A 16,961-nucleotide genomic window follows, 5' to 3' on the forward strand; every position below is an offset into this window, starting at 1 on the left:
AATTGAAGCTGCCTCTCTAGGTAACTTCTATATTAATTCTGGTAAGTAAGGACATGTTGAATCTAAACAAAACCTACAAACTTGCATTGGTATCAATAAAATTACATTAGTACTTTGTCTTTTGTAAAATAATAGCATTAATCTAAGAAATATGTTTAAAAATGCGGTTTGGCTTTCATTTACCATTATTCTGAATATGTATGTTGTTTTTCTTTAATATCCTATACAGTTTGTATTTTAGAGAGCCTATTTAAATTTCCACTGTGATAAATCAGATAATGTATTCCTTTGCCAACTTTAGATTTAATGTTACTAAATCTAATTACTTCCAAGACAGAGAAGAGGGACATATATCTAGGGGTTGCTATTAGGTAAATGTGGAAAATCAGAAGAACTTTTTTGAAGATTATTATACTATATATAACTATCATAAGGTATAAGCCTATCAATCATTGTGATAGAGAAAATTAAGCTGTCAGGGGATTCTCCTGTACCTTTCTGGAATTAAGGTAAAAAAAAAAAAAGGCACATTTGATGAACACCATTACAAAAAAAAAGTCTTTTTGAGATTGTGTTATATTCGTATTGTGCTAAGATAATTGCTGGTGTAATCTCATTGCTCCTGTCTGGTTACACCAGCAGTAACTTTGAACCACAAAATTAAAAGCAGGTATGTCTTTCCAAGAGCAATTTAAGTCATTAAAGTAACTGTTATGTCTTTGACATTTCCACTTATGTCTGCCTGGAGGAAACTGTAGTTGATATCAGCTGAGCTACCTTACTCATTGTCACTTGTACAAGTGTAGAGACTTTTACTCTGAAAAACAATTCAAGGAGATTACGAACTGTTTTGCTTCTTAGTTATATGTGGTTTTCTGACCCCATGACTTACAAATTCCATCTGTGAGATTTTGATTGTAATAGACGTTGATCAGACTGGATTGATGAGGAGAGGAGAAATTGTCTCTGCGCAGACCACTTTACTATTTTAAATACAAATGAGGAAAAGCTATATGCCCATCCATGATGCAGCTGATAATTTAGGTTAACTTCAACCCATAGAATATTTTCATTTTGTCTTGCTAGTCTTTTCTGCTGATGAGAAGAGAAATTGGGATTGAGACAGGTGAGACTGAATGTCATTGCACTTGGCCACAGCCTTAACAGCAGTTTCTAAGAAGGGAGGGTGGAATTGAGGCAGAAATTTACTCAAGGAATTGGTGTGTGCTGTTGCTGTTTTTGAGAGCTGCAAATTTAGGGATTAGACAGTGGTTATCACTGCCTATGAACATGCAAGCGTCCATGCATAGCAGTGGAATATATCTGGTGTATTGCAGGTAAATGTCCCTAATAAAGAATGGAGAGAAAATTAAGAAAAATATGTATGTTTTTGAGAGGTGTAACATTCAAAACAGTAATACAGGAGTTACAGTAACAAAGGGGGAAAGTAGCACTTGATCAGTATAGTTGTAAAGGGCTTCTAAAGAGAAAATGAAAAGGTTATTGTGTAACTTTGTGAAGAAGGTGAATGAGAGCAATAGCTGTGCTCTTTGTAACAGATTAACAAAAAAGGTCAAACTGTGTTTTCATGTATTTCATAAAGTTACATTCTTGGAAAGAGAACTGGGAAAAATACTACAAAATAAATAAAATGGAAATCTAATAATGCATGATACCTACATAGTGGGGAAGAGCAGTTGGCCCAAAGAAAGGCAATCTGAAAATACGTTGTTTCTGTGTTCCTCCTAGTCACCGTAGAGTATTCCAAGTACTGACAAAGACTGAATGTTTTAAACTTTTATTACAGAGTTAATAGAACTGAATAGGAAGATGGCTATAAGTCTTAACTCCTCTGGGTTCTTAAGGGTAATACATACAGATTTAGAAAGTCTTAATGGAAACTCTGACTTTTAATGCACTTTGTTTTTTTTTTTGTTTTTTTTTTTTTTTTTAGAGGACTGTGAGCTCAACAGGCCTTGTTGAGTGTTTGGACACATGTGGTTAACATGCTAGGGCTGACTGCACTTACAGTGAAGAGTGATTGAGTAATTGAAGCAGGATGGACGAGGTCACTGTTGCACTTTCTCCATTGTGTACTTCAGCCTTGGTTTGATCTGAAACCGCTCTGGGTTCCAGTGAAGTGCAGAAGAATGACGCTGGGGAAAATTACCTGCTCAGAACAATATTTTCTTCATTTTGACACCTTCATTCCTGAACCATGTGCATCAACGTGTTCTTGTCTGTGAGAAAACTCAAACAGAAAGCCTGCTTGCTGTTTTTTTAAACCCTGTATGCAAAACTAGTGCATAAAGGAAAGTGTACTAAAATATCCTTTTGCTGTAGTACAGCCTGTAGATCGTGGTCATGTGCACTATGCATTTTGCTTGTCTTCAGAAGGAAAGTGGAGTCATAGGCGCTGGTAAAGGATGAAAATCCATTTCCTGGTGGAAGGCCCCACGTCATGCAAGCTTCTCTGCAGGGGAGCTTGGCTCTTTAACTGTTCTTTGAAGGGCTTCGATGAACTTAGCGTTTATGCAGAACACTGTGTATATATTTGTTTCTGATATGCAAAACAGTCTGAAGGTTTCTTGGTTTTGTTCAACTGGGCTTTTGCATACTTTTTTCATTCTCAAAATTTCAATGAAATGTGCAAATGGTAATGCATGTAATACGACCTGAAATAGAGGCACAGCAGGTAAATGTTATACCTCCTGTGGCAGAAGGTGTTTTTCTCCTTACCTGAGTAATACTGTTTAAAGGTTATATTTAAATTGGCTTCTAGAATTTGTTTCAGCTTGTATCATTTGTTATTTGAGGATGGGGTGGGAGGGAAAACTTTTATTTCATTACACATGGGACAGATGTTTGCTCTGTACTGATTAAGCGTCATTTTCAGTGAGGTATGAATACAGTGGTATCAGCATATAGACTAGCTGAATAGGCAGCTAAGAGGAAAGTAATAAATATTTATGTTTATGTGTTTCTGAGGTTGCTACTTTAGATGGTAGCTGTCTGGTGAAATGGTAGCTTATTTTCTGAAACATCATTCAGCAGCGTTTTTAAATGTATTTGATTATTTTAATGGTGAAGACACATCTTTAAGTTGTTTGTATGTTGAATATTCAAATTTGTTTATTTTCAGTTTTATCTTGTAGCATGGCAGTGCATCATGTAAAATTTTCCATTAAATATTTACTGGAAATATAGGCAGGTCAAAAGTAAACCTCAGCACAGTATTTGGGGAACCAGGCTGCACAACTACTGTTAATCCTCCTGAGACTTTGGGGTTTATTTCCTAAAGTTCAAGTTAGCAGTTTTACGTCTAAGAAATGAAAGTTTCCTTGAGGTGTGCTATGCACAGCTAATAACAGAATCTGAAAAAGGTTTTAGTGCAGTGTAAGAGAAAATGTTTGAATCTGTATTTGTTTACTGGAAGCTTGTTAAAATAAGAAGGTGATACCCCTGTTTTGTTTATGTTGACAGCTGAAGGGAGTGAATCCTTTAAAGAGGTCTGTAGTAAGTAATTACATATAATGTTGTAGTTGCCTAAGGTAATTCTGATCTTAAAAAAGCTCCAAAACCCAAAGTACCTAAGGTAATTCTGATCTTAAAAAAGCTCCAAAACCCAAAGTACAACACAGATATATCTGTGTGGCACTATGCTTGCTTTGACTTGTGAATTTTATCAGCTCCTTTGGAATTTCAGTAGGTTTGCTGGATTATAGAAAATCATTCCATTTATAGGAGAAGAACAGAAGAGAAATAAGTGGTTCTTTTCTTGCTGTAAGCAGATTTCGCTCTGTGGAAACTGGAAGCTTTGGATGAATCCCCAGAGAGTTATGACTTCATCCCCTTGCTCATGCAACAACCGTATGTCCACAACAACCACTTTAGTGTATTTATCTGATGAATAGAAATAAAAGAGAATTTACTTAAAAATTGCACAGAACTAGTGAGAATATGCAGAATATTTTCCTTCTTGTCAGCTGTTTGACAACTGGGAGTATATTTGTATAATTATGACAGCTTTTAATCTGTGTTTAAGCTTTTTGATGATTTTAACCGAATCTCTCAAATGGTGGTGAAAGAAGCTTGTGGTGGATTGTTTTTCATGGGAAGTCATTATTCGAATTCCGATTTTGCTACTATATGATATGCTGGGAAGTCAGTTTTAGTTTTTAAGACATCGAACACGAGAGAATCTAAAATCTCAAAACTGTGTTTGAAGATGCTTTTCAGTGGACATTTGTTTAAAACTGTGAAATAGGCTTCCTTGCTATTTTTGGTAATTTTTAGTGTATTTTCAGAACTAAGAACTAACAATGGTCTGTTGTCCACGAAATGCTACTTACAGCTTTTTTGTCTGTATCTTGCTGTCTTTTATGATATATATAAATACAGTATTTGGTGTGCAATAGGGGTTTATTTGGCACTGATAGAAGTTTTTCTGTTGTGTAATCAGACACTAAAGGAACATGAAAATTTCAGCTTGTCCTTGTGTAGCTGAGCCAAAGTGTAACTAAGTTTTGTATGGAGTAGTTAAGCCTTCTTCATGATGGATTTCTAAAATCAATCTAAAGCATGTGTTTCTTTGTTCTATGTCCTTTCTTCAGCTATTAAAGTAACTCATTGATTATAAAACAAGCTAATGAAGTGATGGTGATTTGCTCCTGATAGTGACTTTGTGCAGTTGTTTTTACCAGGTCATCCAATGTTGTACCAGTATGTAAGTCCGCAATATGTGCTTAAAAAAGCCTTAATGTAGTTTTAGAAATATGGTAACTGCTAGAGATTTCAGTAATCTTTTTGCACAAGATGGTACAGCTTTTCACTTGAAGGACTTTTTAACAATATAAATAATTGCTCTTCACATTTATTTCAGGATTACATTTAGTTTAAACTATCAAAACCAAGCTCCTCCTGAAAGTCAGTGTTTGATGATGAGCTCTAAGGGTGTTTTGGCTTGTGGATGTAGGATGGCTTACTCCAAAGTAGTTTGCTTTTTAAATTATTTTGTACTGAATGCGGATGGCTGTAAGCTTTGCAGCAATGCAGATAAACTTGAATTTTACTGCCCTAGTCATGAAGAACGTACTTATTATTGGGAGAGCGAAATTTAAATGTATAGGAGCAGCACACTGTGGTTTGTGAAAGGAGAGGTGGAGCAAAGGAGAGAAGAGAGTGTGAAGCTGTCAGGAGGAATGTTTGGAAGCAGACACAGTGGGAATCTCTTCTTTCTTGACTCCTTTACTTCACTTCTTCAGAGCTTTAGACTTCTGCAGAATATATCTTGTACAGAACTTTCCTAGGTGCTCTCGGTTCTCCTCTTGCCTGGGGAGTGCTCCTTTCTCCAGGAAGTCTTTCTGTTTGTGAACTGGTAGTCATTCCAGCTGAACCCCAGGCTTTGGGAGAGCTCTATTGATATAGAGGATTCAAGGGGTGGGAGAGTTTTCCATGGCTGTTAAGTACTTGTGGCAAATGTCTATTTTGCTTGTATCTCTGTGATGAGTTCTCTTTTTGACCCTAGAGCTTTTCAAGTGTTTGGGCTAGTAGATTGACTGCCAGCAGTCTATTTGATTTTTCCATATATATTTCCATAAAACGGCTTACATGATGGAAATTAATTTGACTAATGATTCCATATTAAGACCCTGTAGTTAGTTGTAGTGGAAATTCTTACATCACCCTTTTCCAGATGTTTTTCTGCACTATTATGTTATCTTCCTATTCTGCTCTACAAACATCAGTTCTTTCTGTTGTCACCTGTATCACTGCAACACCTGGACAGAGATACTGTAATTAAATTCTTAGATCTGCTCCCTACACGTTGCTCTCAGGTTCAGGAGACAAGCTGCTCATTAAGAGCTTCCAGAATAGGAGAGAAACTAGTGAACTTGCAACAGTGTCACTGCTTGACACCTGTAAGAATTGAAGCTTCATTAGGTGTTTTTAATTATACCTTTGAGGAACTACATCAGGAAGATGGTAGCGCCTGATCTAAAATTTTGGTGGGGATGCAGGCCAATTTGTCTTTCTGGGTTTTAATTCTGTGGTGGTTGTTTGTATGAATGACTATTTAAATACAGAACAAAATGTTTTTGAGTTGCAGTGGCTTAACAGTCAATTTACATGTTACAGGTAGAGAAGGATGACGATACTGAATCACAAGAGGAAGAAGAGAAGGAAGAACTGAAAAGCTATTCAAGAAGAAAAATCATTTCCAACTGGAGCCGCTATGAGGATACAGAAAAAGAGGGACAGAATGAACATCGGGAGACACAGAGAGGAACAGACTTCAGTGTTTTGGTTAGCTCAGCAGGTAGGTATTTTGTACTCCATAGGTTACTACTGTTCTGGCTGTTGTCTTTGATAAAACAGGACCCTAGAATACCATTTCTATCTGCCTCAGTAAGTCTGCTATTGATGTATCTGTGAGTGCTCAAAGTCTCCATGTGAGCAGCCTTACAGCATGCAGGCTGCACCATGCAGTTGCAGATTGGGAATAAGAGAGGGGTGCTGCGTTTATAGCTTCCTAGTGAAGCTATGTATGGGTCTGAGTGTGTGCAGCATCCAGTTACTTTGGGCTTATTCTTATTGACAATGAATTTCTTACTGATCTTGGTCATTTTGTTGCTTTCTGGAAAAGGTTGCTAGTATGGCTAAACACAGCAAAGCAGTCAAGCAGGTGCTTGCTGTTGTTTGACACATTTGTAATCAACACTGCACAGATGTGCGCATGAATAGCAAAAGTTACTCTCCTTGAAAATAAAGAGGGGAAAACAACTTATCTTTAAAGGAGATAATAAAAGGAGGTGGTTGAGGCATAGGCTGTAGTAGATCTCATTATTTTTTATCTATATGTGAATAGTATGGTTAGTTGCAAAAAAACCAGCTACCTAAAATTATTTTAGAAGCTCTTGATATGCCATTGTGTTGGAATACCATTTAGTAAAAAGCTGCAAACAATGTATTATAGGAGGTTTTTTTGAGCAACTTGGAAACTCTGAAATCTGAGTAATTGGATTTTTCAGCCACAGCTTGGCGGGCTGTACCTAGAAATTATCTAAGGAAACGAAACAAAGTCCAGACCTTTCTTCCTCTGTGCCAGAATCAATTTCTAAAGTCCAGTTTTGCATGAACATTGCAGAATTTGGCCTAAATTGAAAGTTTTAATCATATAGTCACAAGGTATGTATTGACTTTTCTGGATGGTTGGAGTCAAGATGCCTGGTATGGTTCTCAGAGCTGGATAGGTAACATAGCCTGGAAGCAAAGTAGATAATCACAACTGAAAGCTTTTTAAATCAAGAGATCCACCCTGAGCTGCATGTTGCTATGGTCTAGCTTGTTAAAACAAACTTTAGTATCTCTAATTTTATACTTAGCCTTCAGAATCTCTGTAAAATGTTCTGATGATTAGGACTTTTGAAATGAGGATATAAGGAAATACTGCCTATTTCTACTAATTTGTATTTTTGCTAAGTTATACTCCAGTACAGTTATTACCAACCCATCTATTTTACTCTGTAGATTCTCTGGGTGCCTACAATTAAAATCTTGTTAGTTAGTATTCTTACTAGTTATTAATTCTTAATCTTTCATTCAAAGAATACTTTATTTTAGGATATATGTGACTGTTCTTGACATAAAAATAAATTGATAAGAAACAGCAACTAAATAAAATACTTTCTTGAAGTGGAAGAAAAAAGTACCTTCTAAACAGTAATGCTGATTTTTTTTTTTTTTTTTTTTTTTTTTTTTTTTTTTTTTTTTGAGTCACATAAAGCAGCGTGTGTTGGAGGTGTATGCATGATTTCTTTGACTTATGTGCAAAAACTGAGAATTCAGTCATCTTTATTTCTAGTGGTCTGAGAAAGAGCTTGCATCTATGCTTTATTTGATAATTTTGATTTCTGTTAGCATATTGCTGTTTAGCATTCTGAAGTTACACACTGGATTCTATTCAATTGCAACAAGCAGTTAGGGGAGTACTGGAGGGGGAATGGAGTTACAGTGCCATTTTTCATGAATGCAAAAGCTTAGAAAGTTCTTGCAATTTACTGTTAATACACAACAATGTAATTAATGCAGCCAGTTAAGACTACTTTGGCAAAAGCTCAGATAAAAATAAGGTTATCCCATGTAACTTTTAAGTTCCATAATACTGAAAGCAGGGTCTTAAAGAGAGTGCTGTCCTTTGAGATGCAACTTGGATTTATTCCCGGAAAATATTCTGTTAATTGAATGAGATAGCATAGAAAAAATAGTTTGAAATAATGTAGTAATAAATTCCTGATGCCTAAGGAACTAAAATTCCAAGCTTGGTTTTGTTTAATATTTTCTAAATGTGCTTCTACGTGTTATTTTATAATTAATATCAACAAAAAAATGGCAAAATGGGAATGCTAATATACTGTCATATGTGTGTCATGTTGATAATTAGCATGATTGGAGCTTTTAAATCTAGTACATAAACATTATTGTTTGAATTAAGAAAGCAACAGTGTTAGGGCTTTATCTGTAGTAAGGTGGGATATTTTTTCTGAGAGAGGGAGGAAGAGATTTGTAGACATTTGCAGAGGACGATAAGTCTTTAGGGTATTTTATTTTATCTTTTTTTATAACTTCTGAAGACACACTTTTTTTGTTGGATTTTTTTTTTTTTTTTTTTTGCCTAGGCTTCCAGCTTGTCCCTGCCTCAAGGCAGTCTCTAGTGCAGCACTGATTCTGTCTTTTCAATCAAATATTTAGGCCTGACTAGTCCCAGACTGCCTTAGACTGCACCTCATCTCTCTGTTGTCAGCCTTTGCTTGCCTGCTACTTCTTCTCACTCACCCTTGCTTCTGTTGATTTTTCTTCTTGTCTGTTTTTGATTGCTGGTGGTGGGTCTTTTCTCAGACTTTTCTTTTGAGCCATTTCCCTTCCACATATGTTCACTAAAATCCAGCTCTGTCACATATATTTTCCCTCGCACTATCTGGTCCTGGTGATCCCCTGATCCCCCGTTCTGAGTTGTTCTGCGTGGGATTGCTTATTTGGCCTGATTTTTCTCTCATCGACTATCACATCTTCTTAAGTTCCTCTTAGTTTTTTTGCCTTGTCTAGTCCATCCCAGTTTATTCTTTCAAGCTTCAATTTCTAATCTCTACTACAAGCTGTTTCCTCCATCTTTGCTCCACACACTCTGTTGGTGTACATTAAATCCTACTCAGTTACCCAACAATGTGAAGTGACAGGCCGCTGTTTTTGACTGTTGTATGGGTATTGGCATAGTTGAAGTTGAAGAAATATGCATGTGACACTTGGTTCAGTGTTGTACCTAATGCTTCGCTTACAGTGAAAATCTGGGTCTTCACTCATAACCGGACATTAGAGGAGGCTTACTTCAATTGCCTTGCCCGTGGAGATGACATAAAGATCACTGAGGATGCACTGTTTGGTGACTGGTTGTTAAGCTCCAGCAGATCTTGCAAAAAAATACATACAAACTCGGATTTCAAGAAGTGTGTAGCTTGGCTAAATCGGGTCAGATTTTTCAAAAAAATGAGCAAAGTGTACCTTTATGCTACAAAACCATTGTCCAGCCCAATTTCAAGTTACTGATTCAGGGCAGGAAAGTGGTTACAGTGTTTCAAGGCCTTTGTTCTGAGGTCCTTTTGTGGCAGAAAAATGTTCCAGCCATTTGCTGACCTTTTTTTAAAAGGTGGTGGTGAGGGGAGAGTGAAAAAAAACCTACCTGAAGCAGACAATTGACATGTAAGGTTTCAGACTGAATAGTTAAAAAGTGGCTGAAAATAGTCTTAAGTAAGAACTGCCAGGTAGCTGGCTTTGATAACTGCTGATGTCACTAGCCTGACAGCTGCTTTGCTAGGGTTTATTATATTTGTGTGTAAAGCAGTATGATAACTTTTTTTTTTTTAGTCTATTTCTTTCCTTTTTACCACTTTCAATTTTTTTCTGTAATTAACCTTGAATATAGCAAAGCAAATTTTTCTGTATTGCTTTTGGTGTCTAGCTGATGTAAACTACGAGTCCACTGTGAAGCCTTTGGGGAATATGTCTTGAATCAATTTAGTGAAAATGCTGTTGAAGCGTAAAGAGCAAGAGAAGTGGAAGTGATAGGATAACCTTACTTTGCTAGAAGAATCTTGCCATGTTTGAAGAGCTGTCCTCATTTTTTGACTGCTGAGGGTTAAATATCCCAAAATAGATTTCAGTTCTTCATTAGGTTTTTGGCTGTGAATAGATGCTTTAGGTTTAAAAATATGCTTTTAAAATCTCTTTATAGAGCTGATAAAAATGTATACAGGGACTGCATCACTTTCCTTTAAACACTGGCAGCCAAAAGCTGGCAACATGCGTGCCTCTGTAACAGTGTGCTGAGTTGCAGGATGTGATGATTATCAAGATGAAAAAAATATGATTTTGGACATTTTTTTGTTTTTTTTCCATTTGATCTTTTGGCCATGGCTGAATAATTCTGATGGCCTTAAAGGGTAAGAAAGAACTGCTGTGTAGTTCAAACAAAACTGGCAGAATAGTTTTGGTATTGTAAGAATTTGTATAATTTCTGTAGGTACCTAGAACTCAAGTACAATAAGGAGTGTGGAACAAAAATCAAAAGAACAATCACTTTAGCATAATAGTAATGAATGGTAAATACAGGATTACTTTCTGTTCCCTAAAACTCTGTTTTGCTTTTTTAACCTCTTGCTTTGGGGCCTCTGCTTAATTTTGATGCGTCTATTGCAATATATTGCTGCATTTTGTCATTTTCATGGGCGACACATACATGAGAATTAACAGTGTACTGAAGACTGTTGGCTGTCTTGGAAAAGCTGAACAGATAAACTAGTGGAGCAAGGCTTGTGTTAAAAATGGGTGTTCCTTCAACTTTTCTATCTTTAGTATATACTGACAGATTTGGAGGGAAAATAGTGATGACTGAATGAGTTTTCTTATTTCTGATGCTAATTCTGTTCAAAGGAAAAGAATAGCAGTGGCAGGGTGCAGTTTGGGTGCTAAAACCGAATCATTTCAGTTTTAGAATTCTAGAGAATAGCTGAAAATCTGTTTCCTTTACAGAACTGCCTAACTTACTGTTGATTTGGATTATCGTATATATCAGGGATCCCATTTATCAGTCTTCTACTTTTCATTTTGTATGTCTGTTCTGTGAAATTATTTATGACCATAGGTCTCAACAAAACTCTGTTTTTGCATCTCTTTTTTGAGCCACTGAGATATCTAGACTAATGAAGAATTGTTGGTTATCAACTCAGAATACATTCTTACTCTGTGCAACTGAGAAGTAATTTTTAATTATCCTTTGCATGTCTTTATGACTATGTGTGGATTGGATGTGTTTTCAACTGGTGTATCTATTTTGGTCAAATTCAACAGATGCAAAACTTCATGTCTTTGTTGTTCATCAGGTAACATAAGCTTTGTGATAATAGGGCACTTGAATATTCCTAGCATATGTGCTCCTGAAATAAGCAGTTAAGGCTGTGTCCTTTACATGTATCTTTTCTCATGTTCTCCTTTTTTTGCTACCTCATTCCATAAACATTCTCTGACCTCTGCTGACATGCTCTCCTCTCCTGCTTCTCCTTCTAGCCCCATTCTAGCACATCAGAACTTTCCTTCTTTATGGTCACGTGCTAGATACCATTTCCCATCCATGGAGGCTCTTTATCCAAATGGTCTCATTTCCACTTGCAGAGGTTTTAGTTGTGACAGTTATTCCCTGGGCAGTCTGTAGCTTTGGACTTGTTGATAGACCTGAGAGATACTATATATATAGTTTATATACCTGTAGGTATCTGAAATGAATAAAAATGCAACCTCCCCCCCCTCCCCCCTGCCAAAATAACTTTCCTGAACAAACAGGAAAAAAAACATCCATGTTAAAGATTTGCAGTAAAATCACAGGACTTGTCATCAGTGGAAGCTGGTTCTCCATCTGTTCAGTGCTTCCTCCTGAGCTTTTCCTAGCATTACAGAAATTAATCTTTTTTGTTCTAATCAGGCAAGCTGTCTTTTTCTTTATTTTCTGAACTAAAAATAGGAAGTGCAAGATTTTAAGTATTAATTACATTTTCTTGGTAAATGTATTTTCCTGTAACAGGTAATCTGTACTTATTATATATGCTTTCATATTTGTGCCTTTTTTCCTCCTAAGTTTTATCTAAAATGTAACCAAAACTGTAAAAATGTAATCAAAACTGTATGATTGAAGTATAATGGGATCTATGATTTGAATGCATTTAAATTCTGTTATCTTAGAACTATGTGGCCATATGTGTCAGTGATAGTACTGCAAAACTAATAGTAAGTAATGAAAGAAAAATCTAAAAGGTTTCAGTGTTTCAGAGATTTGTATGCTTTACTGGAGAATTTAGGCAGAATTAGGACTGAATGGAATAAGATTCATAGACTAAAAGGGTTAAATTTGGCTCCTATTAAAATAACCATGGTATGCTTTCTCCCGTTCTTTTAGTTTTTCACACCTTGATTTCACTAATTTTTTCAAGTTCCAGATTTCTGCATTTAAAAAGTTTTCTGGCCAACATCCTTCTGTAATTTTGGGTCTTAATCCTTTGCTGCTGCTATATATTGACAGTATTTCTGCTGAAATGTGTTTACGGGTTTTTTTTTTTGTTTTGTTTTATTTTGTTTGTTTGGTTTTTTTTTTTTTTGTTATGAAATCTCAAATCAGTAAGTTTGAATGTGGAACAATTTGTCTTTATTCCTGTTTTGCTGTTGTAATGCCTACTACTTGAGTTTGTAGGCTTGAGAGCTAGATAAAAATTGTCTACTCACTTGATTCACTGTTTCTTTTGTTTAATCATTTCCTTTGGTTTTTATAATACCACTAAAACCAGCTTTGACTAGGCCTCATGTTGGTCATCATGGTTCTGCCACATCATCATCTCTGATTCCTGCCAGTGAATTCCCCTAATCAAAACCAAATTACTCTGACTCCTGTACTCAGACAATAAGTTTAGTATTCCTTTTTCACTTTCAAAATTTAGTATGTTATTCCCACTACATTCCTGTTCACTTTCTCCTATTTTTACTTCTCTTTACTTACTGTCTGCCATTCTCCCTTTAACTTCCTTTTAACTCCATGAACTTTGTGATTTTCGTTGTTTCAGTTTGATTGATTTTAATCTTTTCTGTCAGATTCTTTTTAGCACTTCTGATTCTGAACCACTGTTAAATTACCTGAATTAGACTCAACTTTTTAGAGCAGTGTCCTGAGCTGTTGTTAAATCATCTGAGTTAGGCTATAAGCTTTATAGAGCAGGGACTTTCTTCTGCTTGCCTGTAAATTATTGGTTCTTTTCCAATAATGGCATTAGTAGATATTACTTCTAAGCTAATATTCAAAGATGTTGATTGATATGGAGGAGCTGTGTTTGGTTTTAATTCTAATATTTTTGTGCCGTCTCTCAGCAGCCTACATTAAAGAAAGAATAAAAATAGAAATTTTATAAAATTCCATAAAACCAGAATTTTTTGTTTATGGTAAGGATGATAGGAGAATCAGATGTAGCAGATTGGTTTAATTGCAGAAGCCAGACTTCATTTACTATTCTTTTTCTCATAAGGATTGATGTATTCCTGATAACAGTTTAGAGACAAAATAACTGTGATAGGAACATTCCCTTGCGCATTGGTGAAGGCTCCAAAGCAGTGTTGTGACCAGACTACACCATCAGAAGAGACCAACAGAAGCTACTGCTATTCTTTTAGCAAGATTCCCAAGAAATTTGTTTGCAGGGAGCAGTGCTGTTTCTAAATATTGGGTTTGGAGTGAAAAAAGGGCTGTGATGTAGGCAGTGCTGTAAAGGACAAAGAGTGCCTATTTCTTCCTTAATCCCAATTGCAGCTCCTCTTTTATTCTTATTCCATTTGTGGTGCTGAAATTCCTTTTCATGTTTGTTGCTGATGGCTTGGGCTTTCCTAGTCCTTCTCCTTTTAATGCTTTCTGAGTCACACCTATTAATTTTGCCATTGTTCTTTCCCTGGTCTCATACTGTTGCTGAAGAGTTCCCAGTTACCACATCCAACTTCCAATCTATGCTTTGTTTTGTTCCTTCCCCCACCCTATATTTTTGTACTTGTCCAAATCACATGTTGGCTTCTCATATGTTTTGTGTTCTCTTTGCTATTGTTCACTGTCAGCTCTCCTGGGAGTGGCATCTTTGGGATTTCTGGCTATTGTATAGGAAGATGGTGCTTCTGAGCACTTAAGAGATTTGTTTCTTTCCCAAAGGGCTTATTTTTTGTCTAGATTTGGGTAATTTTCTTGAAGAATGTCAAAGGCATATTGAACCTTGCAAAATCTTTGTTTCAAAACAAGAGTTGTATTGACTGTGTTCCAGCCTCAAGGGAACTCTTCCATTCTGTTCTTTCTTGTAAACCAAGCCCCTCTGCATGTGTAAAATGGTGAACTAGAAATCCTGTCAATAAAAAAGGTGTGCTTGAGGGACAGAATAGGGTGTGAGTGGGGTGGAATTATGTTTTCTCTGGTTCTGACTCATTTTCAACCTTTTCTGGAATATGAATCAGATGACCTTCCTTTGACAGTACACACTCGTCATCTCAGTTTATAAAGCATGGTATTTCTGATTCTGCTGCAGATAATTTGGATTGTGAGACTGATCATTCTCTATTTCTCTAAGTTCTTGATTGAAAACAGCCTGTGATAATGTGGTATTTTTCTTGAATATGTGCATGTGCATCCACATGTAAAAAAATGTGTCACTGAAAGGTGTGTATCACCTAGCTCCAAAGAGGGCAAGGTGGAAGAACTAATTCAAGATTGGAGAGCTTTAATAGGATGATCTCATTCTATTGATTTTTGTGCCATAAGGGTTAGAGGCCACAATTACAGATATTTATAGCACAGAAATTTTCATTTGAGACACTTGGTTAACTTTATGCCAGGAAAATACTGGCAGAATGGAGGTCTTGGAAAGCTAAGTATTTTAAATTGACAGTTCAGTGTTAATAGGAGGTACACTGGGTTAAAGTTTTCTGAGTAAATGAAGTACTAGGATTGCAAGAGTAATAGTCCCAGACAGAAAGTACTGATTTGTACTTTTTCAGGAAAAGAGACCCTGTTTGCAGTCTTTATCGTCACCTTTCTGACGCTCAAGGAAGTTTACCAAAGTGGTTATTATAGAAAGCAGCAGTTTATCCCTGGTTTCTTTGCTGATGGAGTCATGCTGGAGTTATTTTTTTTTTTCCCCTCTAGGTGTACTTTATGTTTCTGAACTTGTTAGAAGATAAGAGTTCAGCATGACAGATGACAAATGTTGATTGGCTCTTCTAACCTAGGATTTGCTTTGGGCTAACGCACTTCTCAACACAGAAATAACTATCAAGACAGAAGTTATGCTTAACTGAAGAGGCAAACAACTTTCAAAGGCAAATAACATTCAAAAAAATGTTTTGAATTTCTCATGTAGATATGTTTCCTAATGCATGTTGCTATGCTGTCTGACCCTTTGAAAGACGCTCGTTCTGAAAGCCGGTTGCTACATCTCACTTCACTATATTGCTGTCTGCACAGGGCTTTGTCACGATGTGTCTGTGGGTGGACACGAGCAATTAGGTCAGTCTAAAGTCATTATTATTGCCCTTTATTCATTATCCATGTTTCCCACATGATACTGTGCTTCATTTTGGGGCAATAAGTCATCCATCAAATCTGAGGGAATAAAATCCAAAATGCAAATAAGATCCTTTGAGACAGTACTTACAGTCTGGGACTTTCAGCATTGCCAAATGTCACAGGTCTCTACGCATTACTTCAGAGAGTACTAACTTGATCTGTCTCCTGAAAAGCCAACAAATCCTGCTCCTTGTCACCTCCTGTTGTTGTTGTTGTATGCAGGAAGCGAGTAGTACGTGCTGGTTAATTGTTCTGAAATCTTTCTTCAGGCCTGGAACATTCATTCTCTCATTTTTTATGCCTTGTGCATCGTTAATTTTCGAACACTTTCCCTTTACCTTCTTATCTTGAAAAGAGTGCTTTTCTTTTTTTGTGTGTGTGTTTTGGTTTTTGTTGGGTTTGTTTGTTTGTTTTTGGGTTTTGGTTTTGTTTGCTTGTTTTTGTTTTAAGAAAAACAACAATATATTTGCTGCACCTTCAGGTGCCCCTTTCAAGGCTACATTATCCTTAGGACAAAAACTGGCAAGGAATTCTGTCCTGCAGTTATTAGTCATTTTGTTTAATCTGTCTTTGAAGAGACATTTCACTCTCACAACAGTGAAAACGGAAGGTGTTTGCATGTTCCTTTTCATCTTACTGTGTCACTTACCACTTGAGATGCAGAAAATTACTTCAGTGTAAGTGGAGAAACTGACTTTTACTCCAGGTAACAAAATACTTTAATTTGCCCAGAAAAAGGGCTGGCTAACACTGCTTGTTTCAGCTGCAAAATATGGACTTGTATTGGCTTCCCCTGCTCCCACACATTAAATACCAGAGAAAGAAATCTGTAGCTGTTACCAATCATTGTGAATTGGCTTCATTTGATACTGTTTTTCATCTCTTATGTAATCTTATATGGAATTATTAATTGCTCTAGTCATCTTGTCAGTCATTAGTAAAACATGAATTCTGATGAAAGCAGCTATAATTTATTCTAGATTTTCTCTTCCCTTTGTACATTCTGATAAGGAGCCTAGTCCATGTCTTACGTTTTGTTTCTTGACTGTCTCTGCTTCTCTTGCTTCCATGGAGTGTTTGGCTTTGTTGTTAATGTTTCTTGTGCAGCTGTGGAGGTCTTATCAATAAAAATGTAATGAATTTGAAGTTGCTTTATATTTTGCTTCAGCTCTTGATAGTAAAATAAGATCATCTTGCCTCTCCTGATGAAGAAGTATGTTTGAAAGGCACTTCAGTGACAATATAGATTTGGCCTATCACCAGATACGGGTTT

General features: G+C 36.3%; 1 protein-coding gene across 2 annotated transcripts in view; it reads left to right on the forward strand.

The window, feature by feature from the left end:
* The window catches only part of AVEN (apoptosis and caspase activation inhibitor), a gene marked incomplete at its 5' end in the record, with an annotated part of 103,474 nt that overhangs the window by 15,454 nt on the left and 71,059 nt on the right, over window positions 1–16,961 (forward strand). For both annotated transcript variants that reach the window (XM_080617227.1, XM_080617228.1), the window contains one exon: window positions 6,139–6,319. In XM_080617227.1, the coding sequence (XP_080473353.1) occupies window positions 6,139–6,319 (181 nt within the window). The remainder of the gene's footprint in view (window positions 1–6,138; window positions 6,320–16,961) is intronic.

The sequence above is a fragment of the Psittacula echo genome (genome assembly GCF_963264785.1).
Source record: "Psittacula echo genome assembly, chromosome: 5".
In the NCBI taxonomy this organism is placed as follows: domain Eukaryota; kingdom Metazoa; phylum Chordata; class Aves; order Psittaciformes; family Psittacidae; genus Psittacula; species Psittacula echo.